Genomic DNA, 25,813 nt, shown 5'->3' with positions numbered 1-25,813 from the left:
CATTTTATCCAGGGAATTATAATGAAGAAACGGAGGTTAACTGAAACGGGTTGACATACCAATAATCTTTTGCGGTGCTGATAAAAACCCTGCCCCAGCCTGGGAGGAAGAACTATAACAAAGAGATCAAGCTGACACCAGCAAAGTCAGTCTGCTGATCTTCACCAAATGACCACAATCTTACATCATCATCCTGCTTGCTAATTAAAGAACTGGGCCTCAAGGACACCCTGTCCAAACAGCCCCTGTTGCCCCACAGTCCACACAGCTCACAGAACTCACTTTCTAATCATATATCTTGTCCCCATTATCCCTCCCCACCCCTCCACACCTTCCCTTTGTTTCAAGCAGTCATATAAACTGCTTCCCCAGCTCACCCTTTTTCAGCAGAAACCTCTTTTGGTGCTGCTTCTGCATTACCTCAATAAGCTTGCTCGGCACCCTCTTTTTTAAGTCTATTTTATTTTCAGGAAAAAAAGAAATTGCTTTTAAATTGCATTTAAATTGCATTTGACAGCAGCCTTCAGGTTAATGTCTAATAAACCAAGAAAAGAAACACCTCAATATTGAAGTGGGGGTTGCATTAGATAATTTGCCAAGAATGGTTTAGAAAGAATCCTTAGCCCTTGGCAAAATTGGAGTTTGAGATTGAAGTTGGGATCTATTGACTATTTTCCCTGTTAACTCTATCAGGTTTCTCCTAGTCTAAATCACTCAAGAGTTTTCTACTAATCCCCATTGGTGTGCAAATATTACTATAGTTCCATAATAATCCCTTTAGAAAGTTGATTAGGATACTCATTTTACGGATGAATGTTAAGGAATTTGGTCTAACCGCGTGGTGTGACCTAGGAGAAAACAGAGTTCTTTCTTCTTAAACTACTTAAGCTACTTGAGTACTGTCTCCACAATGTCATCCAGACTGTAGAGCTTTAAGCCTTAGAGGATAAATCTCTAATGGTGGAATTTCAGGCATTGAAAAAATCTGAGGGGCCCACACAATACATTAAAATACCCACGTAATTTTTTTCCTCATACAGTCAACTTAGTGCCACAGTAAGCACATTATCAATAAGCCTCTTACCCAAGTATTGTTTCTAAGATTTCTAACTTCCCAGTCTGTGCAAACCAAAAACAGTTACTGCTTCCACAGTTCCTTAATCCCTCTGGAATTAAACACCAGCTGCTCAGGAAGTTTAGGAACACTTGCCAGGCAACCCCAGACCTTTCTTTGCCAGAGGGTCTGTTGTCATCCAAGAAAATGGTAAAAGTGGATACACCTCAAGGCAGAATTCCTCCTTACTTAGAAAACCTAGCTGCCCACAGCATTCACCTTCCTCCCAACTCTTGCTTCCTTCAGTTAGTTTCCAGAAGAATCCTGTCTGTTTACTGCTTCCTTGGTTCTCCCAATGAGAGAGGAATATCTCACACTAGACCCTCTTCATTTGCCCCTAAACACCGACACACACACACACACACACACACACACACACACCCATCTTTCCTCTCCAATCAGCCCATGAAGTCATGCACTCTCTCATTCCTATCCCTCACCAATATGGAAAAGAAACAAAATATCAGGCCCAGAAGAAAAGTATGGGTTGTCTTAGCAAAGAAGCAGAGAGGAACATTTACAAATAGAAAGGGATATTACACACCCAAAAGACCACCTGGATGAGGACAAGTACTAACCTCATAGCAGTATCTTTTTCTTTACTGTGTCTGTCCCTCAGTGGTTCTTGAGGAGCACTGAGCAAAGGTGAATGGGCCGACTTAGACGTCTTCTGCTACAATTGATTTATTACCCTGTAATGTTGAAGGCAATTGGAGGAGAAAAGTACATTTCACAACAGATGATAAAGGGGCCTTTGTTTTCCTGGTGACATAGGAAAAAAAAAGTGGTGGTGCTATTTTTCATTCCTACCACGGAACATGAGGTTAAAGTGGGTTCTTTTGATAGCAGCTAAAATTGGTAAGTAACAGTGCCCTTAGTAGTCCCCCATGCTTGCTTCAAATGCTCTGTGTGGGCTAGTGTGCGCATATGCACACAGACACACATCAAATGCTCTGTGTGGGCTAGTGTGCGCATGTGCACACAGACACACATCAAATGCTCTGTGTGGGCTAGTGTGCGCATGTGCACACAGACACACATCAAATGCTCTGTGTGGGCTAGTGTGCGCATGTGCACACAGACACACATCAAATGCTCTGTGTGGGCTAGTGTGCGCATGTGCACACAGACACACATCAAATGCTCTGTGTGGGCTAGTGTGCGCATGTGCACACAGACACACATCAAATGCTCTGTGTGGGTTAGTGTGCGCATGTGCACACAGACACACATCAAATGCTCTGTGTGGGCTTGTGTGCGCATGTGCACACAGACACACATCAAATGCTCTGTGTGGGCTAGTGTGCGCATGTGCACACAGACACACATCAAATGCTCTGTGTGGGCTTGTTTGCGCATGTGCACACAGACACACATCAAATGCTCTGTGTGGGCTTGTGTGCGCATGTGCACACAGACACACATCAAATGCTCTGTGTGGGCTTGTGTGCGCATGTGCACACAGACACACATCAAATGCTCTGTGTAGGCTTGTGTGCGCATGTGCACACAGACACACATCAAATGCTCTGTGTGGGCTTGTGTGCACATATGCACATAGACACACAGACACACACAGAGAAACTTGTTTTGTGCCATTATGAATTCCTGGAATGACAAAGCCACCTTATTATTTGTCTAGTAAAATGGAGCCTTTGTTAGAAGGGAAACGTACATGGATCTCATTACAAATTGGGAAGAGATCTTGGACAAAGGTCAAGAACAGATATTTATTGTTACACAAGATCTTTCTATTCTTTGCATGAGTCTTTATTCTTAAATCCCCGTGTCCATGCCCTTTTGTGACATCATCATGTTATAGTGCCAGTCAATTCCAACTATAACTAGTTTCCTAAGGTCCAGAAAATACCTAATTTTGACATTCCTTCTTTCTAACAGTGACTGAAAGCTCTTGGGTCACAAGCTTGTATTGAGCAATGAATAAGTGATAAAGCTATCCTGAATGGCAGAGACAAGCATGTGATCTGATGACTTTCAGTCATAAAAGTTAGCAAGAAAGCATGGGAAGCAAGCTTTTGGTAGAACTTATAAAGTGATCAAAGCAAGAAGATGGTTGGAATCATCAGGTCAGGAACCAAAGACACATATGATTCTTAACTCTCAGAACGCCCTCCTCCAAGGTCAGATGTAAAACTCTCAATGACTCTACTGCAATAATAAGAAAAATGAAATATTGTTGAGACGCTACATCTGCCAAGGCCAATACAACCTTATCTTTGCAGGTACAAATGATAATGTTATAACAAGGACTCTTTTAACAAGAAAAGGAATAAATACCTTTCTGTTTAAGTGAAAGGGTCAGTATTACTTCTGCTTTTTGATCTAGAGAAGAGAGAATAAGTAAGACACCATCCTTTCCCTTAATAGCTGCCCAGGAGTGTCGGTCCATGGTGTAGAGGCTCCTTTGGAAGTAGACACAAATGAAGATTGCTCAATGTGGTTCTCAAAATGTGGTCAGGAGAATAGTCTCTAGGGGTCCCTGAGACCTTTTCAGGGGGATTGTGAAGTAAGATAATTTTCATTAAAAATACTAAGATGTTATCTGCCTTTTTACTCTCATTCTCTCATGAGCATACAGTGGAGTTTTCCAGAGGCTGCATGATGTGTGATATTGATGTAGGCTATGGTGGAGGCGCTGTTCATCTCTTCATAGATAACCTGACTGAGCTGTGTGTTTGGGACAGTGAGAACTGCCGGCCTGTCCTTGGTGACCATGACAACAACTCCAGTCCTGGGAAACAGTTTAGCAATGCAAACTCTATAAACTTTAAATATTCAGGGGAAATGCAAACAAAATGTGCTAAAAGCTTATCTAGAATGTATGAAGTCCATGCTGAAAGCTTACCTAGGATGTGGAAGATATATGTTACTTCAAGCCTATTGAGCACTGAAACAAAGAACCATTTGGCTCTTCCTCTGTATAAAAAGAACTCAAAAATCTTGTTTGGGGCTCAGATTTTGGAATGAGAATCTCCAAGCCCAGCTAGTCCTAAATAAATCCTTTTTCCTTCCCAAAATTATTCCTGAGTCCTGGCCTTTCTATACACAAATAATTGAACCTCTTGACTTCTACAACATTTTGGGGGGCTCTCCTGGGATTGGCAAATGAAGGCCAGAGAAGGTAGCATTTCGCTGCCCCTTCCAGGTCCCTGAGGAAGCTGGGAGGACTCAGGTGAACCCCAATCTGGGCACCCCTGGATTAAATTTAATCCAGAAAAGACGTGGGCTCCACCAGAATCTTCCCGACAAAGATTGAGGGCAATGGAAGGTCCACAAAAAAAGAAATTTCTGGGAATGAAAAAGACTCCAAACATGGAACAAGGTAAGACTCCCCAGGGGAGAGCATAGTCAGAGAACCCTAGCTTTAATTGCTAGGGAGGGAGGCCGATCACCTCCCAAGAGAACCCCAGTACCTCCAGAAATTTGGAGAGAAGATGTTCTCTCTATGTCTGGAAAAAAGGAGAAAACAAAGGGGAAAAGTCTAGTATTTGGGGTTTGTCTAACTGCATATTAGAATTTGGTACTGGTCTTGTCTCCACTGAGGTAATAAAGGCTTAATTGTAATAGGAAGGAATGTTTTATAGGTTCGAGTCCTAACATCCTGGAAACATCTGGATTTTGAAAAACTTGGTTACAGGAGAATGAATTGGCCTTCTTTCAGTGGAGCTTGGTCTGGGTGTAAAGTTAAACAGTGAAAAGGTCTAGATGGAATCTTTTGTTATGGTGCTAAATTGCAAATGAATTCACTTCATATCAGATGTTAATGTTAAGAGTTCTCTTTATAAAGTTTCTAATAGCTGCAGGGGCAGCCGTGCTGAAGAAGATATATATATAAAATTTGTGGGTCAGATTAATGAGTTTTGTACTTCTGTCTGTGTCAGCTCAAAGCTGATGTTGGAGTTGTGTGGTTATGTAAAGTGGTAGAATTTGGTTGAGCTGGAACCCTCCCTTGCCATTGGCGAAGAAGTGAGTTGATTATAGTTTGTGAAGCAAAACCTCTGCATGAATGTGTGTGCACATGCTCTGCTGTCTTGCCTCTCTGTGTGGGCCCCATTTGCAGGAACTCAGGGATTGTCTGTGTCTGTGTCTGCATCATGTCCCCAAGTTTATTGGAGCTGGCCCAGTCAGAGTGGCTGGTAGAACCAATAACTTGAATCATAGCCTTGCCAGGACAGGGGGATCTCTGGGAAAAGTACCAAATTTGAAAAAGTTCTTTCAAGCCATTTTAGCAGAGAGCTGGAAAGGGGAGGTGGCTTCCCTCTTTCCAGTGAGTCCATGCCTTCTATTCATAAGCCACACTCCTATTTGATCGCTATGCACCCAACTTCCCGGAAGGGGGAGGTGAAGGGGATGCAGAGTAGGATCAAAATAAATGCAATAATGTTGCCTCCATAAGGTGTCAAAGGCCAAAATAAATTTGCATTCTTCCCAGGTTCTGCTTTTCAAAATCTCTCTCTATGAGTCTGTGTAGAAATGCTTTGAAATGTTTTCAAGCTGTGAACTTGTCTAAAGGAAGGAGGCTATTGCTTGAAAACAATAAACCTCTAATCACTTGATAGCCCTTTTAATGATTTGGCTGAAAGCAGTCAGCTGTAAGGGTCATAAAACTGCAGGAAAATAAAAAGGGATAAACCTCAACTTTAAAATCTGTGTTTGGCTTTCATCAATTACTTGTGTCCAAGAGTGCATGGTAAAGGGTAGTTTAAAAATAAATCTTTAGATGCCAATTCATAGGATTGTTACTAATAAAAGACTTGTAACTTATTTAATAAAGGTATCCAATTCACCTTAAGGTAAAAACTTAATGAAAACTCTAACTAAGAGTTAAGATCATTTATAGATGCATTTATATTATAAAACAGCAAAAAGTTAATAACTGAAATTATAACTGGGTGAATTTAACCTGAACCTATTATTATAAGTGTAAATTCTAAGCTAACCTTACCTTCGTTTATGGTCACTTCAAGCCTAGCCTAGACTCACCCCTTGCCCTTGCTTATGATTATTTCATAACAGCTTCTGCCCCTATAGTCCAGGGAAAAGCTAGGACATCCCTGTCTCCTGTCCTACTGGTATTAGCAACCCTGCTTTCTCTCATGATTCCAAGTATGAACTAAATTGCTGCCTGGTGGAATTCTTAACCCTCGAGGTTAAATATCCACTGGAGTTTTTTCATCTCCAAGGACTGAAAAATAAAGGAGGCCTCCTGCCTTGACTGTCAGGATTCCTAAGAGTGGCAATTCATGAATGAAACCAATTTCCTTGAGGCTTTGATAGCCTCAGTGAGTATATACCGAATTAGTCTTGTTGTTCATCCAAAAAAATCTACTAAAGTCAAAGTAAAATATAAAGTTCTGAAACAAAAGAAAATTGTATTAAAGTATGGAAACGTTTTAGTTACAAGCCATTAGTTAAGAAACAAAATTCTTGTACAAAACTGCATGGTCATAGTGCAAATTTTTTAAAAAAAAGGAAGTTTATGATGTGGGCTATGGGTGGGAGGCTACTCATCTCTTCATGGATAACCTAAGCTGTCTGTGTCCCTGACCTGTGGGTGTGGGACAGTGAGAAGCTGCAGCCTTGGCCTTGGTGACCATGGCAACAACTCCAGTCCTGGGAAACAGTTTAGCAATGCAAACTCTATAAACTTTAAATATTCAGGGGAAATGCAAACAAAATGTGCTAAAAGCTTATCTAGAATGTATGAAGTCCATGCTGAAAGCTTACCTAGGATGTGGAAGATATATGTTACTTCAAGCCTATTGAGCACTGAAACAAAGAACCATTTGGCTCTTCCTCTGTATAAAAAGAACTCAAAAATCTTGTTTGGGGCTCAGATTTTGGAATGAGAATCTCCAAGCCCAGCCAGTCCTAAATAAATCCTTTTTCCTTCCCAAAATTATTCCTGAGTCCTGGCCTTTCTATACACAAATAATTGAACCTCTTGACTTCTACAACATTTTGGGGGGCTCTCCTGGGATTGGCAAATGAAGGCCAGAGAAGGTAGCATTTCGCTGCCCCTTCCAGGTCCCTGAGGAAGCTGGGAGGACTCAGGTGAACTCCAATCTGGGCACCCCTGGATTAAATTTAATCCAGAAAAGACGTGGGCTCCACCAGAATCTTCCTGATGAAAATCAAGGGCAATGAAAGGTCTGAAGAGAAAAATTCTGGGAACAAAAAAGAACTCTGTATGTGGAGGAAGCTAAGACTCCCCAGGGGAGCATAGCTGGGAAAAACCCTAGGCTTAATTGCTGGGGAGGGAGCTGATCACCTCCCAAGAGAGGACCCTAGTACCTCCAGAAATTTGTGGGGAATCTGTTCTCTCTAGGTCTGGAAAAAGGGGAAAAAGCCTGGTATTTTGGGTTTGTCTAACTGCATGTTAGAATCTGGTTCTGGTCTTGTCTCCACTGAAAGCGTAGAGGCTTGATTATAATAGGAAGGGATGTTTATAGGTTCAAGTCCTAACATCCTGGAAATTGGTCTAGATTTTGAAAAACTTGGTTACAGGAGACTGGATTGGCTTTTTTGGTGGAGCTTGGTCTGGGTGTAATATTAAACAATGTAAAGGTCTAGATAAAATCTTTTGTTATGGTGCTGAATTGCAAATGAATTCACCTCCTATCAGATGTTAATGGTAAGAGTTCTCTCTTTCTAAAGTTTGTAACAGCTGCTGGGGAAGCCATGCTGAAGAATATATATATATAGAACTTGTGGGCCAGATTAATGAGTTTTGTGCTTCTGTCTGTGTCAGCTCAATGCTAGTGTTTGAGTTGTATGGTTATGTAAAGTGGTGGAATTTGGTTGAGCTGGAACCCTCCCTTGCCATTGGCAAAGGGGTGAATTGATTATGGGGCAAAACTGCGGAGTCGGGATGTTTGTACATGCTCTGCTGTCTTGTCTCTGGTCTGTCCCTTTGCCAGGGCTTGGGTGCTGTCTGTGTCCATGCCATGCACCCCAGTTTGTTGGGGCTGCCCCAATCAGGTTGACTGGGTCCCTGGGAGGGGTGCCAAATTTGAGTAGGTTCTTTCCAAAAGCTGGAAAGGGGAGAGGGGCTTGCCCCTTTCCAATGAGTCCACACCTTCTATTCATAAGCCGCATTACTATTTGATCACTGTACACCTGACTGCCTGGAAGGGGGCAGGTGAAAGGGATGAAAAGCAGAATCAAAATAAGTGCAATAAAGTTTCTTCCCTAGGGTGTCAAAGGCCAAAAAAATTTGCATTCTGCCCATGTTCTTCTGCTTTTCCAAATCTCTCTCTCTCTGTGAGACTATGTTGAAATGCTTTGAAATGTTTTAGAACTGTAAACTAATCTGAAGAAAGGAGGCTTTCAGTTGAAACAATGGACCTCTAATCACTTGATAGCCTTTTGAATGGTCTGGCTGGGAACATCAGGGTTGTAAAACTGCAGAGGAAAAAATCTGTGTTTGACTTTTGTCAGTTGCTGGCGCCTAAAAATTCACAGTAAAAGGTAGTTTAAAAATGAATCTTTAAATACCAATACTCTCTTGCTGGTGAATTAAATGCATAACCTGCAGATGAGAATTTGTTCCATTACTAGGAAAAGGCAGAACTTCATAGAATTGTTACTAATAAAATTCTTGTAACTTAATCAATAAAGGTATCCAATTCACCTTAATTCTGTAACTAAGAGTTAAGATCATTTATAGATGCATTTATAGTATAAAACAGCAAAAAGTTAATAACTGAAATTATAACTGGGTGAATTTAACCTGAACCTATTATTATAAGTGTAAATTCTAACTAACCTTACCTTCGTTTATGGTCACTTCAAGCCTAGCCTAGACTCACCCCTTGCCTTTGCTTATGATTATTTCATAACAGCTTCTGCCCCTATAGTCCAGGGAAAAGCTAGGACATCCCTGTCTCCTGTCCTACTGGTATTAGCAACCCCGCTTTCTCTCATGATTCCAAGTATGAACTAAATTGCTGCCTGGTGGAATTCTTAACTCTCAAGGTTAAACATCCACTGGAGTTTTTTCATCTCCAAGGACTAAAAAATAAAGGAGGCCTCCTGCCTTGACTGTCAGGATTCCTAAGAGTGGCAATTCATGAGAGAAACCAGTCTCCTTAAGACTTCAATAGCCTCAGTAAATATACACAGAATTAGTCTTGTTGCTCATCCAAAATTCTGCTAAATTCATGGTAAAATATAAAGTTCTGAAACAAAAGAAAATTGTGCTAAAACATTGGGAACATTTTGGTTACAAGCCATTAGTTAAGAAACAAAATTCTTGTGCAAAACTGCATGGTCATAGAGCAAATTAAGAAAAACTTTGAGGAGTCTTTGATATGTTTTGTAGTCACACTTATTTTGTAAAAATGAAGGTTTTAAGTAACTAAGTTATGCTTCTGTGTCAAACTTCATGTCTGCCTATTTGCTCAAATTGTTGGGGTTAAATATGCAGTTATATAAGTAATATATATTTCTGGAACCCAAATTAAGCAGTATATAAAATAATGCAAATTATAAGTAACATCAATGAGTTGTGTTTCTGTGTCTAACTCTATTTGTGTGTGCCTACTTGCTCAGTGTATATCTTCATACATCAGGATGCTAATATCAAATTAACAAATGAAAATTCTTAAAAAAGCTCTATTTAAATTGTTAAAAATTATATATGCAGTTATATATGTGAATAAATATTCCTGGAGCCCAAGTTAGACTAAGCAGGATGGAAAGGTCATATAGAAATCTGATTATAGGAACTGTTGGGAAAAGGCCTTCTCTTTGTAAGAGCTTTGAGGGCAGAACTAGGTGTGGCAGACTAAACCTATCTACTAGTCTGGCAAATTAAAATCAGTTTGCCCAGTAATTTCCCAGTTTAAACCTTTTGACAGTCTTAAAATAAGGGTGGTTAGTGGTTCTGTTGCCAAATTTCAGTAAGTAAAGAAAGGTCCATAAAAGCTATGGAGAGATCTTTCCTGGATTATGATTAAATAAATTATGTGATTGTAATGTGTTTCGGAATCTGGTAGTCAGTATGCTTTTAAAATTATTTACAGTTTCAGAACTTAAACAAAGGAAAGAGATTTTGGCTTCCCATGGGGAAAGTGGGGAGAGCGTTCCTTGCATAGGCTATAATGGTTTCAGTTTTATTTAGCTTGGGTGTAATCTTCCTTAGTTTATAAAATACCCATTAAATAAATTAACGTTATATGTACAAAATCTTTGGAGTAATGAAAATTGTAAGTTCATGTTAATGAAATTAAGCTAAAGAAGAAAACTGTAGATATGCTGTCTTAAATGAATAAAGTAAACTTCTTTGGTTGGTAATTGTAATTTAATAAGTTTATTTAAATGTAAGGTAACTAGTCTATGTGGTTGTCATCAATCATAAAAAGTTTGTAAAAACATCTTCCAAACTGAAACGTTTAAATGGTTCCAGTTCTAGAAGCCGTTGTTAACTAAAATCCTGGATTGGAATTGGTGGCAAATAACTTCATGATAATAAAACCTGTCTGAAGGCCACCGCAAGGTGCATATTTAAGTAAATGGTAATGAAAAGTTATCTTGATTCTATTGGGAATCTTCCATTTTCATTTTAACAACAAAAAATAGTTTTTTCTTCTACTACTAAGGTAAAATGCCTGCTAGTATCTTCATGGTAAAAGTGTAAAAAAATAAAGTCATTTAATATATAATGTGTTCCATTAAAAATGTTTAAAAAGGCGGTGGACTTGGCCCAGTGGTTAGGGCGTTCGTCTACCACATGGGAGGTCTGCGGTTCAAACCCTGGGCCTCCTTGATCCGTGTGGAGCTGGCCCATGCACAGTGCTGATGCGCGCAAGGAGTGCCATGCCACGCAGGGGTGTTCCCCGCATAGAGGAGCCCCACACGCACGAAGTGCACCCCATAAGGAGAGCTACCCAGTGCTAAAGAAAGTGCAGCCTGCCCAGGAATGGCACCACACACACGGAGAGCTGATACAACAAGATGATGCAACAAAAAGAAACACAGATTCCCATGCTGCTGACAACAGAAGCGGACAAAGAAGGCGCAGCAAACAGACACAAAGAACAGACAACCGGGGTTGGCGGGGGGGAGGAAAGGGAGAGAAATAAATAAATAAATCTTTTAAAAAAAATGTTTAAATATATATAAAATCAAGGGATAAACTTTAACATTGTCAAACTCTCTTGTGCATTCAAAACCAGGCCTCAAATACATTACAGTTTGCCTCTCCAAGTGAGTTATTGGCTAGGCTCATCACTGACCCCTCAAATAGAAATATTTGCTATATCAGTTGTGCTCCTAAAGTCGACAGAAACTACGTTGCAGTTCCAAGGTCCTGCAGCAGCCAATGATGACTCAGTACAACCAAGTGTACAATGGATATTGCCTCCAGACTGGCATTGTTCCATAGTGCCAGAGAACACTATGCACCAGGCTGGTAGAATACTGGAAACTCTCTCTAGGATCAGCGATGCTATGACTTGCTCACTGTGTGAAGAACATGCTAAGTGGAGCCATGATTACCAGGATACTGTAAGTAAAACTTAAACACAATTGGCATTATGGCCTGCTCCCATGGAGAGATAACATGTAAAGTATTACAAACCTGGAACTTAAAACTATTAATTGCAACTCAGAATACTTATGCATTAATACATTAATTAATATTAAGTGCTGTACTTTTATCCTGTACTAGACAACTTAGAGATGGACACCTCTGCTCCAGGGAGAGAAACTAAGGGAGCCACAGGCACAGCTCCTCCACTGATCCCCTTTCTCTGAGCAATTAAGAATATTTCTAATTCTAGACCTAGATTTACATGTCCATGTGGAACTGGGTGTTTAAAGGCCAAAAGGATGAGTGAATTCAAGAAAGAGGAGATTGACTAGGGCTTGGGAGTGCTTACAACTATTTCAATTACAAGGGGCCTGATTTGCTACCTGGAGCTGCAGAAGGTGATGTGCCTTATCCGGGAGTTCCTTAACTTTAGGACCCACAGACCTGTAAGGGGCACGTGGATATGATTTAGGGAATCTGTGAACAGAGATGGGAACAAATACCTTTTTCCATTAATTTCTAAGTGAAATTTAGCATTTCTTTAGGTTATGAATATAGACAAAAAAAGCACAGTAATTTTAGTGGTACATGAGTTTATCAAAAATAAAAATATTTTGTATCACATTGCAGTTGTAGTAGATACCTCAAAATATTGTTTATGCTGATCATCTGATTGAAATTATGGCATTATGAGTTTCATTGCAGATTATGTTATTTACTGTATTAATAAAGAAGCTTATTATGATATCGAATTTGATTTTAAAAATTTGGATGAGTGTATTTTAATATAATATGATTCCTTTTAAATAGTAGGTCATTTACTTTATATATTTAAAAACACTGTAGGTGTCACTACACTGCCAATAGGAACTGTGATAGCTTTAGATTATTTTTGTGAATCCCAAAAAACAGAAAGATTATGTTTGTAAATTAATCTATTCTTCTCGGTGTGACACCCCTTTGATTATATTGGATTCAGTTGAGTGGCCCTTGATTAAATTCCCTGTTAAGATCAGGTCTCTGATTTAACCACATCAGTAAGGTGTGACTCAGGTTGAGTCTCTGCCCCCTTGGTGAATGGATATAAATGGACAGTTATTCAAGAAGACACAGGGGAAGAGAGAGAACTCTGTCATTTTTGATTCTGGGTCCCCTGGGAGAGATGAGCCATTTGCCTGATAGTTTGCAGCAAGAGGAAGCCCTGAGTGACAAGTCCTATGCCAGCCTACAGCTGAGATTGGGAAGAAGCTGGACCATAGAGCCTTAAGAGGGAAGAAGGCTGAACCCTCACAGACATTGCCCACCATCTTGCTTTAACACGTGGCAACAGAGTTTGGTAAGGAAGTAACCTCAAGTTGGACTCTTTAGGGCCTTGTAGCTATAAGATTTACCCCCAAATAAATATCCTTTATAAAACCCAATGGATTTCTGGTACTTTACACCAGAACCCCTTAGGCAGACTAACAAAAAATTTGGTATCAGGAGAGTGGGGTACAGTCTGTTGCAATTATCAAAAGTGCTGGAACAGTTTTATAAGTGGGTAGGGAGTGGTTTTTGGAGGAATTGTGAGATGTTTGATGGAAAAGGCCTAGGTTGCTTTGAAGAGACTGTTGGTAGGACAATGGAGCCTAAAGTTATTTCTGATAAAGTCTTAGAGGGAAATGATGAAACTATTATTAGAAACTGGAGGAAAGGTGATCTGTGTTTTAAAGTTGCAGAGAACTTAGAAAGATTGACTTCTGATGTTACATTGTTGTGTAAAATTTTATGGAATGGAGACGGAGATAAGAGTCAGCAGCCAGGATAATTGGTAGTAAGGAGGACTGAAGCTCGCTCAGGCATTCAGCAAAGCAGAGTCAGCTCCATGCTTTTATTCCAAAGGAGTACAATGATGTTTATATATGAAGTTATTTTTAGCTTTTATGAAAACAGCAGGTGTCTTTAGTTCTGCCTCCAAAAACACGCCCTCTTTTAATTAACCGGATGTACATCCTTATAAAGAAAGACAGTCACTTCAGCCAAGAGTGTAGTTCATGGAATGGTTTGCATTTCCTGTCCTATTTCGACCCGCATGCAGGTATGTAACAGGGAACATGAACTCTTGACTTCATCATGACCTCCTTTGCTCACTACATTACATGGAAGGAAGAATTTGAAAGTGGTGAGACTGGACATTTAACTGAAGAACTTTCCGAAGTAAACTTGGAGAATGCAGCCTGGCTTCTCCTTGCAGCTTATAGAAAAATGTGAGAGCAAAGTGATAAGCTGATATGAACTGTTGGGCACAAAGAAATCAGAGACTGATTCCAGAAATTCCAAGCTACTGGAAATCAAGTCCCCAGATAATAGTGCCCCATTTGAGGCATTAAGTAAACTTGGAACTTGTAAGTCAGGATTGAAAATGTGGTTATCCAGGAATGCCTTGTGGAAAGTCTTCCTCTCTGATGCCTTGGACCCCTGCTTCCTGCATGCTAAACTAACACACTTTTTGTGAGATCTGTATGAACAAAACCACTACCAACACCTGGACTAAAAGAAATAGAGAGGGGAGAGATGGAACAGAAATGGCTTTAAGAGGAAAACCATGGAAGCTGAAGTATTAAGACATCTCCTTGGGCCAAGAAATGGACCCTACACCTGTGTAAGGAGAGGGTGAGTTTACTTCAGCATTTGAAGAGGATGGAGGTTTCAGCCCATTGTTCAAGGAGAGTTTTGCTACCCCAGGCTACAGAGAGGGTAGAGCTCATCCCCTGGTGGTTGGGGAGAGTTAGGTCACCTCCCCACTTCTCTGAAGGGGGTGGGTATATTCCCCATAGGTTAGGGAGAGTTAGATCACCACCCCACTTCTCTTATGGGGGTAGGCCTGTTCCCTATAGGTTAAGGAGTGTGAGGTCACCACCCCATTGCCTTGAGTCGGGTGAGCCTGTTCCCTATTGATTGAGGAAGGCCAGGTTGCCATCTCTCTGTTCTGAGGAGGTTGGGTCTGTATGCCAGAGATTAAGGAGAATGTTGCCAATACCTCACCGTACTAAGGGGATTGAGACTCTACCCCAGAGATGGGGGCAAGTGTGACCATCACTGAGTGTTCTTGGATGGTGAGGTCTGGAGTTAGGTTACCACCCAAATGCTTGATGAGGGTGGAACCAAGAAAATGGCCATTGGGCAAGCCTGGGGAAAGGGAGGGCCCCCATGAGGCCCCAAGGAGCAAAAGAAACCATTATTTTAAAAATGACTCTCAGAATTTGAAATCTAATGGATTATGCCTGGAAGGTTTTTTAAACTGTTTCCCTCCCAAATTCTCCTTGTGGTAATGCAAATGTTTAGCCTATGTATGTGCCTCTTTTGTACATTGGAAGCAGATAAATTATTTTGTATGTTTCATAGGTCTATAGCCAAAAGGAACTTTACCCCAAGACAAACTGTATTCCTAGCACTGATTGCGATGTGGTTTTGTACTTTGCACTGCTACTGAGATGATTCAAGGTTTTGGGGAATATTGTAATATCTTTTGGGGATTCAGATTATTTTTGTGAATCCCAAAAAGAGAAAAATTATGTTTGTAAACTAATATTTTCTTCTGGGTATGGTACCCTTTGATTATATTATATTCTTTGAGGGGCCTTTGATTAAATGGCCTGTTAAGGGCTTTGATTCAAACACATCAGTAAGGCATGACTCAGGTTGAGTCCCACCCCATTGGTGAGCTGATATAAATGGACACACACTCAAGAAGACACACAAGAAGAGAGAGAGCTCTGTCCTTATTGAAACTGAGTCCCCTGGGAGAGATGAGCCATGCATCTGATAGTTTACAGCTGAGAGAGAGGAAGCCCTGAGAGATAAGCCCTATGCCAGCCTATAGCTGATATTGCAAGATGCTAGTCCCCCTGAGCCTCAAGAGGAAGATGAAGCCTACGAGGGAGAGACCAGTGAGAGATCAGCAGCCATCTTGCTTCAACACATCGTAACTGACTTTGGTAAGAAAGCAACCTTGAGTTGGACTCTTTAGGGCCTTGTAACCAAAGTTTTATCCCCAGATAAATACCTTTTATAAAAGCCAACAGATTTCTGGTACTTTGCATCAGCACCCCTTTGACTGACTAATTTTGGGACTGATGTGGGCTATGGGTGGGAGGCTCTTTGTCTCTTCAGAGATAACCTAAGCTGTCTGACTTGTGGGTGTGAGATGGTGAGAAGCTACAGTCCTGCCCTTGGTGACCATGGCAATGACTCCAGTCCCAGGAAACAGTTTAACAATGCAAGGTCTATAAACTTTAAGTATTTGGGGAAAATGCAAACCAAATATGTTAAAAGCTTATCTAGAATGTATGAAGTCCGTGCTAAAAGCTTACCTAAGATGTGGAAGATATATATGCTAATTCAAGCCTATTGAGAACTGAAACAAAGGAACCATTTAACCTTTCCTCTCTGTATAAAAGAAACTCTTAAAGTCTTGTTCGGGCTCAGGATTGAAACAGAAAGCTCCCGAGTCCAGCTGGCCGTCAATAAACCATTTTTCCTTCTCAAAATCATTCCTGAGTCCTGGCCTCTCTATACGCAAATAATTGAACTTCTCTCAAATTCTACAACAGGACCATTACCCTAAAAACGTTGCAAACACCTACATGCCTTGCTTTCACAATTCTCTTGTCAGAAAAGCTCTCCTTGAGCACTTTTTGTCAGCCAGAGACAACTTCTACCATTGTATCTTTCATAGTAACATAAACTGTTTCTCAAATGTCAAGTAAATAATGCTTTCCTCCTGGGAGCCTTCCTGGGTTGATTAGCAGAGAACTGACCATTTTCCTGCCCTTCCCTTGGTTGCTTTCCCATGTTTCACTAATTACGTAATTAGTTCAGTCCCTTGTTCCCAAAACCATTTATCTTTGACAATTAGAACGTTGAACAAATTTAATAATATTGTTTGTCAGTAGCCATATGCAGGTGTTAACACTTGAATACCAGCAGAATCTGGCTTCCTGGTATTAAGAAAAAAAAAAAAGAGAAATAAACACATTCATTTCAAACACATTCCATTTTTAAGTAATACTATAAGTAAATATCCCTGTTGAACATTAATCTATAATTTCTTCATCCCAAATTTTAACCATCTTTCATGTTACATATTTTTTCCAGAGTTGATATTTCACCAAACATAACAACTGCTCTGATGACTTTTAAAAAACATTTAAGTACACTTTTTCACAAACTTAAACCTTAAAATAAACCCATGCCACAGGTGTAAAGAGAAAGGATCCAAAAATTGGGATCATTCCAGGGGTGGATTAGACTGCTACAACTCTGATGCCAAAGAAAACCAGAAGTACAAATTCACAAGGGTTTGCTGACAAGAAGAAACCTTAACCCCAAAGCAAGATTTCCCATGGTCAGAATATCACAAAATTCAGAATCTCCTGTAAATTCACTTGTTTTATTTTTCTGTCTCATACATTGCATGTAGTTATATACCCTGGGGACAGTGTACAGAAATAAGATTTACACATTTCAAAGCACACCAGTGCAAAAATAAATTATTTTTGACAGTCAAATTCCTTCCTTCAGCTTTGCCTGCATTAAATTTGATCCTCACCCCTATTCCTGTATGCTAAGGATTTCCCCTAACTCCTCCTCTCCCTTTTAGGTGACTTGACTCTTTCTTTCCCCTCCCCATGAGATTATTATTCTGGATATTTTGATGTTATGTTCTTATTGTCATGATTACTTTCACCATTGCCTACTCTTTCTTCTCGTCTTTCCTGTTTACTTTTCCTTGTGTATGGCCTTTTCTTACCCTTATGTCAGGCTTTCAGCACTTGTTCTTCTCTCCCTGTAACTAACTAGAAGATGTTCTAATTGGATACTTTCTAGGGGTATTGGTTTGTTTCAGGACTTGGAACTGTCCTGGCAAGGTTTTTCTCACATATTTAGCTAGAGAATAGAGTTCATTCCCCAATTATACCCACATGCACACATGCACATGCACACACACACACACACACACTTAATCATGCGCCCAGGTCATCTTCCATAAATGTCGCATGATGAAGCTCTGCTACTGTACTACTCACATAGAGATACCTATAGACTTTCTACCTCTCCTTACTGTTCATTTCGCTGGATGAAGATTCAAATTTTAGGATTCACAGATAAAATATGTATCAAAACTAATAAAACATTTTACCCATACTGGGCATGCACCAATTAGCAACACACATTAATTTTATTAGCATGAAATGTAAGTAGCCTAAAGACATTCAAAATATGCATCAGGCTCTTGCTCTGAAGATTCACGGAGTGCTTCTCCATGTCAATGAGATTGAGTTATGTAGGCTAATACTTATGTTGGTCACATCAATGTTAAGGACCTATTGGGAACCAAAGGAAAAATATGAGAAATCTGGTGTTTGAGTTTTCCTGGACACAAAAAATCAGATATAAACCAATGCGCCACATAACTTTCCCAATACTTCCACAATTCATTTCCTAGCTGCCAGACTGCCCTCAAATTTGCAGGTAAAGAAGGTATTTCCTAATTCTTTAAATTACAAAGGAGGTTCAATGATAATGAAAAGATGATAATCCTCTAACTAATATGCAATCACTCTATCAATGCGCACAGGCACATTGAGAAAAAGTCCCTTTTTCCAGTATTCTGGAATGCTGATTTTCCACGAGCTTCCCAGCTTCCATTATTTTCATCCTTCCCCTATTCTCTCACAGCACCCTAATGATCACCCAGAAGGAACCTAATATTCCTAATTTTTTTTCTTGTCAAATACTCTCCAGTAGGTTTCACTGATTGTGCAGTAGTTTGATTGTGTTAGGCCATGAGTAGGTCAACAACTGAATTAGGCAGAGCCCTCCATGGGTACCTGAAAAAGTTGGGGAATTTGGTTGACAGGCAATTCACCAGCATGGGGAGATGGATTTTTTAAATGCAAAATGAAAGTAAACTCTTGTTTCAAATCCCATAATCAGAAAGGATTTTGAGAGAAAATAGTTTAGGAAAGATCAGAATGTAGGCACAAAAAGGTCCCATTCACCACCAGGATGATAGGCACTGGGACTATTAATGCATCCAAGATGCCAATTTTTCATATATTTAACATGCATGAAATCAGAACATGTTTGCAATCAATAGCCTTAGAATTACTGTGGGTCAGGCAACACTCATCACATTATTGCCATTGTGCATGCATAAGTTGCTTTGCTATTATTAGTACTATGAATGGATCAACTGCAAACCATTTCAGGATTATTTTAGGAAGAAATAGGAGTCCTGGTTGATGTCTGTAGAGGATCAAAACTTGTATAATAGATGTTAGTGGCTTGGAAGACCATCTTATAGAAAATAGTGGAAAAATATTTACAAAGTGCTGAATCACCAGTACTCTTCATAACACTGAGGCAATACCTGGATATTGGGGATTCTTTGTTAAAGTAATTAAGATATTCTGAATTTTGAATGTGAAGAAGTACCAGTTTACATCACTTATATTTTGCTTTTACATATGTACAATAATAAAGTGATAAAAATTTATGTCTAAGGAAGCTTTTAAGACCTTTCTATGGATTTAAAAAAATAAAAATTCTAGGTGATATGAAAGCATTACATCAATGCTTTGTCAGCCTTTTCTCTTCTTCAGAGACGTAAAACAATGGAGCATCTTTTAATGATGGCATCTTAGATTTGATGGAATATTGTAGTTCAAGTTGTTTGGGAAGCAGATTTCTGAGGCAAAAGTAAAGGAGTAAAGACAAAGTTTTACATAGGTTGGTAAACAAGAAGACAAAAATTGAAGGTAAGGATTCAGACCCTCAATTCCAATTCATGATAAACCATGATTTTTCCCTTTACCTCCATGCTTTCCACTTGTAGACAATGGAAACAGAGGGATCACTAAAGGGATTTGCAGGAAAGGTTCATTTAGATGGGAAGCATGCAGACATTGCACTAGGCATCTCAGGGTTGGGAAATATCATTTAGACTTCTCAGCAGTCACAAACCTGTGTTGTAGCGTTGTAGTTGAAGGTGGGTGTGCTAACCACGCCATTCACAGAGATACTGACACTGATATTTGGGGCACTGTCCACTCCCCAGATCTCAATGAAGCCTAGTTTCAAAGGGTTTACATCTGAGATGTATTTGTTGAAAATTATATGACTCTGCATTGTATTCTGTCAAATTGGAGACAAAAGAAATCAGAGAGGGTAAAATAGAAAGCAAAATCAGTTCAGACTTTCCCAACATCTATATAGGCATAAATGTAGATAACGAATTATGACAATTTTAGAGTCAATATATTGTGCCTGTGGATGGTGGAGACAATGATTTTGGCACTCTATCTCCTGTTGCTAACTACTATCCACTTTGCATTGACTCAGAGACATAGAGACTTAGACTTAGATCCATAGAGACCTCTGGATCTCTAGAATTGCCCTGAACGCTATAGGAAACAAAGATTGACAGCTATTAAGAAACTTACATTGTACATATGGAGAAGTCACACAATGTGGAAATCATTCTAAGACAACATAAGAACAAGGACCACATAACCAAGAAACAATCAATCCATCTATGCAATAGGGAACTGGTGTAAGTTACTAATATGAAACTTATGGATTTAATCAGAGAAAACCTCCTGTGAGCATAGTAAATCTCTACCTGAATTCTGGAGGAGGTAAAGGATGTGAAGTAGCAAGATGAGCAATGAAGAAATTCTAGGTGGTATTTTATGCCCTAATAATATTCAACATCCTGCTAAACCAGTAGAATGATACTTCATAGTATCAGTCATACTCACCTGGCTGGCAGAAAAGTTAGCCAAGTAATAGAGTCCTTTTTCATATGTATCTGTAAACAAACAATGTGATAAACATGATCAGAACTTTACTATAGAATTCTTATCACCTTCTTGTCTTGGTTGAAAGAATAGGAATTATTTTTATTATATATATATATTATAATTAAAATATTTAGCAAACAAAAGTATATATTTTTCTTCTTACATATTTCTTTCTTTTTTTAAAAAAGATTTATTTTATTTATTTCTCTCCCCTTCCCCCGCATTTGCTCTCTGTGTCCATTCACTGTGTGTTCTGTGTCTGCTTGCATTCTTGTCAGGTGGCATCGGAAATCCATGTCTCTTTTTTTTTTGTCACGTCATCTTGCTGCATCAGCGCTCCATGTGTGCAGTGCCACCCCTGGGAGGGCTGTGCTTTTTTTGCATGGGGTGGCCTTCCTTGCAGGGCGCACTCCTTGCACATGGGGTACCACTATGCAGGGGGCACCCCTGCGTGGCACGGCACTCCTTGCATGTGGCAGTGCTGCGTGTGGGTCAGCTTACCACAAGGGCCAGGAGGCCCTGGGTATTGAACCCTGGCCTTCCATATGGCAGGAAGACTTTCTATCAGTTGAGCCACATCCACTTCCATCTTCTTATATATTTCTTCTTTACAAAGTTCTAATTTGTGATTTAAGCCTTCCATATGGGGACTAGGACTGTCACTCCCACACCTCAAATTTATGCAAAATGATTGAAATTAGTGTGTATAATATACATGCAACTTTCAGATGGAGTCACCTCATACACCATATACCATAGTTTCCTAACACTGTTCTACCACTACTCTTCTTGTGTCTACCATTCCCAATATCTTCTGTTTCCTTAGAATTTCCAGATTCCTTGTGCTAGATACACACATATGTGCACACACAAGCATATACATACACACACACCAAGACTGCTATCTTGGTGGGCTTATGCTTGAGAGGGATTAGGCAATTTACAAAATGTGATCCCCAGAGAACAAAGAAAGCCATAGAAGCACCTCGTTACTTTTATCTGTTTATCCATAAAGAATGCCATAAGTCCACGTAGAATCTGAGGCTCAGGATACCCAGTGAAGATAGACCAATCAGGAGCCTTGTTACAGGTATTCCCATCCTATGCCCTGCCTTCATGCCTTCCTCGTTCTCTCTGCTGTTAGTCTCTAACTTACTCATTGCTCAGTGCTATTCTTTAGAACTGTGACATCCAAGATGGTAGCCCCAACCAAATATAGCTATTTAAATTTTAATTAATTAAAATGAAATAAGATTTGAAATTCAGTTCCTCAGATGCACTTGCCACATTTCACATGCTCAGCTCAGTAGCATATGGATAATGGCTGCATATTACACAGCAGAGATGTAGAACATTTCCCTCATTGCAGGAGGTTCTATTAGACAGAACTGGTCTAGAAATAGCTAACAATACGTGAGCTCTTCTCCTGAGAGTTTATCAATTTTTATATATTCTAAGTGGAAAATTACCAAATAAATAGCACAGCTGATAGAAGGTATTGTCCTTCTTCCCAGGACAGTGAACCATGTAAATAGGGAATGTGCACTTGACTATAAATCACATGGAAGAATATCTCAGCTCTACAAAGAAAATTTCACTTTTGGCTCCTGTCCTGCTGCCTTCCACAGTGGGCTAGACAGCTGGATATTGGTGAGAGATTCAAAGCTAAGCTTCATTTACATGAGGCATAAGGTTCATCTAAAATATAGCTTCTTAGTAATACTTGTAAGTAACAAATGGCTATTTTTCAAAATGCAAAATTGTTTCAACATGAAAAAGGAAAAGGCGGGGCTGTAAGATATATAGGAACCTAGCCAATGATATTGATTCAAATCCCAATCCACCTCTACTCACCAATGCTTTGCCCATCATCCCAAAAGAGCAAGCCCTTAGCATTGCCCTCATCATCCAACGCAACCTTGAAGCCCATGAATTTCTGGCGGCTGTAATGAGGTGGGAGAGAGGCATTAGCCAAAAACAAAGCCAAACTCACAAATCGAGGATTTGGATAAAGAAATGAAGTAGCAAAAAGAAGACTTCGTGATATAAAGACTGGGAACTAGGATTCAAGAGGCTTGGACTTAACCCAGTTCTGCCAGCATCTAGTTATATGACTTCATTTTAGGAATGAGTGGATGAATCAATCAATTAATTAATCAAGGAGAATTTTCCTTTAAGGCTTTTAAAGAAATTGCAAGCAAGTCGATTAGATTCCTGCCTTTCCCCTTTATAGGGAAAATCCTGATGCTGTCCTCTTTCTTCTTTCATGACCTAATTTCCCAAACACATACACAATGAGTTATTAAGTTCTTAGGTTTTTATCTGAACCACTGAAATCAAATGAGCAGGGGTTTTAGAATTTTAGGTTTGAGATTAGACAGGCATGGATTTGAGTTCCTGCTTGACTACTTATTAATTGTGTGAATCTAAGCCAGTTAGCCTCTTGAAATTTCTCTTCGTGCATTTGCAAACTGGGGATAATTACAGTAACTACCTCAAAGAAATGTTTTCTTTTGTTAAGAAAAAATTAGAGACTACTCAAATAGAAACCCTATATTAATATAGTTCTTAGCATATTCACTTGATGGTGGCTATTAAGAATTTGTATATAGACTTAAATCTAGAATATTAAAATAATTTATATTAGACACCTCAGCCTCAGGCATCAGTTGCAAAATGGCATTAGTCCATCTTAGCAGAGGATTAGTTAGATTTGGATAGTCTTCTACAACTACCATGAATCACTGGTTTCTCCTATTTTGACACCAATTTCAAATGTCACTTCTTAGACATATCTTTTTACCTCACACATCTGAAATAGTTAATACTAGTCAAAGGATGTAAAACATTCAAAAGATGCTTAAAAAAATGAATCAGCAAACACGTTTAGTAAATTGCTTTTGAGCCTAAAGGTGATGCTTACATCTTGGTGGCTTCATCAGGATGTGAGCTAGCAGTTGTGTAAAGGAGAATTCCAGTCCGATAACTTACCTTAAGTGGGTGTTCTGTGCAGGCTCTTGCCAAGGCAGGATGTAGCCCCCACGGACATGAAGATTAATGTGGTCAAGAGGTGCTGGCAAGGACCGCCACACTCCCCTTGCTTTAATGTCCATACCCTATGGACCAGAAGAAGGTAAGAGATGATTTAAAAAAAGACAGCACCCATATGGCCATGCCCCACATTAGCAGACACTTCTTCCCTCTGAAAACCACTTTTTACCTGAAATCTCATCCATCCTCTGCCACTTACTCATCACCCTTCCGCACATATGTTATTGTGTTTTTCCACATCCACCCGACTGAGATGTGAAAGCTAGCACTGCAGCCAGAGCAACTTGCTAGGACCCCTTGCCTTTTGAGGTTTTTACAGTACATACTACATGAGGTCACAGCATGGATCACACCCCAACCTCACTCTACATCCTGTTTCTGGGCCATGAAGCACTGCTAGAGAAGGTTATACAATCCTCTTCTTCATTACTTATTGGCTCCAGATAATGGCATTTCTAGTCCTTCTCTTTCACCTAGAGCCTACTTTTGTTCTGTCTCCCCCTTACTGTTTTCCCACCCTACCTCATAGAAAGGATCAACATGAGCTGACTTAACTTTACAAATCCTTTTCTTTATCTTGATATATATGTTGAAAGACTTTATCTTGTCTCCTGTGTGACAGGGAGAGGCACTCCCTTTCTCCAAGGTATAAACCTTCAGTTCCTAAGGGGTCATCCTCCCACAGTTTTTTCAAGTTAGAACAGGGCTTCTTGGCCTTGACACTGTTGACATTAGGGGATTGATAATTCCTTGTTGTGGGGGCTGCCCTGTGCATGGTAGGATGTTTTAACAGCATCCCCAGTCTCTACCCATTCGATGCCAATCACACTCCCTCTCTGGTTGTGACAACCAAAAATATCTCCAGACATTGCCAAATGTCCTCTGGGGGGCAAAATCGCCCTCATTTGAGAACCACTACTTTAGAGGTAAGGAGAAAAACTATCATAACACTTCACTTTTGGTCCCTGTGTTCATTTTACATACATTCCTCTGTATAAACTGTAGGTGCACGTGAGAGAAGAAAGTACAGTGACCTCAACCACATTTCCTGGGCCAGCAGGCCCTACTCCATGGACCTGGCTCAAGACTCTGAAATCTAATAGGATTTAATCAAAACTCCAGTCCCAACAGGAAATACAATTCAAATGCTCAATTTGTACATATCTCTCGTTTACAGCTTGCTAATTAAATAATTACTATTAGCTTATTGTTTGACCTGTTTAGATCTTAGAAAATAACAGATTTTTTGCATGATGCTTGTATGCAACCAGTGATATGATTATCGTTCCTGAATGTACACAGACAGAGGTGAGCCTGAACTTTTTTTTTTTTTTTTTTTTTTTGAGCTACCTTGAGTCATGGAATGAACCCAGGACCTCGTATTTGGGAAGCCAGCACTCGACAAGTGAGCCACATGGGTTTCCTGGAGCTGGTTTTCTCATTCGTTTTGCTTGTTGTTTATTTTCTTTAGGAGGCACTGGAAGCTGAACCTAGGACCTCCCACATGGGAGGTGGGCACTTGAGCCACATCCACTCCCTGAACATTTTTAAATACAAAAAAAGCATGTTTCCTGCTTTAAGAGAATATGAAAATGTATACTATGACAAACCTACTTTATTCTTCTAACACAGTAAGAATATTTGGATTTTTTCCTAGAATGAAGTATAGTACTTGTGTATTTTGGTTTAGTGATGATTATATTTCTAGTCAATTATTTGCATCTTAAATTTTTGTTTGTACTAAAAGAATCCATTTTATCAACAGACTTTTTAAATAATTTCTATATATTGTATATATGAAATGACTTTTATTAAGTAGCTTATCTTCCACTTGTAAATTTACAGAAATATCAGTATAACAAATAAAAAGTGGGAGAATTTTTTGCTAAGAAGAATGTGCTTATTATTTTGAACACTTTTTAAAATGAGATCCAAAGTACCCCTGAACTGCAGTTTCAGAATTCTAACTAAACTATATTAGCTGGTAAAACCACTGATTTGCAAACAAAACCATGTTTATTTTTGCTTTCAACATTTATAATATTGAGTTTATCTTCCCTGTTTTAAATCTGTTTAGAGGATGTGGAGATTAAGCCTATATACACATGTGCACACATGTTCATGTACTCACAGACTTCTATGTTTTTGGTTTTCTCAGTTTGAGTTCTTAGAAAATAGATTGTCTTTATTTGTAGAAGTAGCTGCTATAGAGTGAAGAAAAGGTAAGACCTCTAACCCTGATTGTTT

At 39.5% G+C, this 25,813-nt stretch overlaps 1 protein-coding gene across 1 annotated transcript in view; it reads right to left on the bottom strand.

Moving 5' to 3' along the window:
* The window catches only part of LOC101415845 (maltase-glucoamylase), a 217,273-nt gene that overhangs the window by 116,887 nt on the left and 74,573 nt on the right, over positions 1-25,813 (bottom strand). Inside the window, exon 44 of the mRNA XM_058297493.2 lies at positions 23,507-23,631. Coding sequence (XP_058153476.1) covers positions 23,507-23,631 — 125 coding nt within the window. The remainder of the gene's footprint in view (positions 1-23,506; positions 23,632-25,813) is intronic.

Source organism: Dasypus novemcinctus, chromosome 5, assembly GCF_030445035.2.
Source record: "Dasypus novemcinctus isolate mDasNov1 chromosome 5, mDasNov1.1.hap2, whole genome shotgun sequence".
In the NCBI taxonomy this organism is placed as follows: Eukaryota; Metazoa; Chordata; class Mammalia; order Cingulata; family Dasypodidae; genus Dasypus; species Dasypus novemcinctus.
This window is presented reverse-complemented; position numbering and strand designations above follow the sequence as displayed.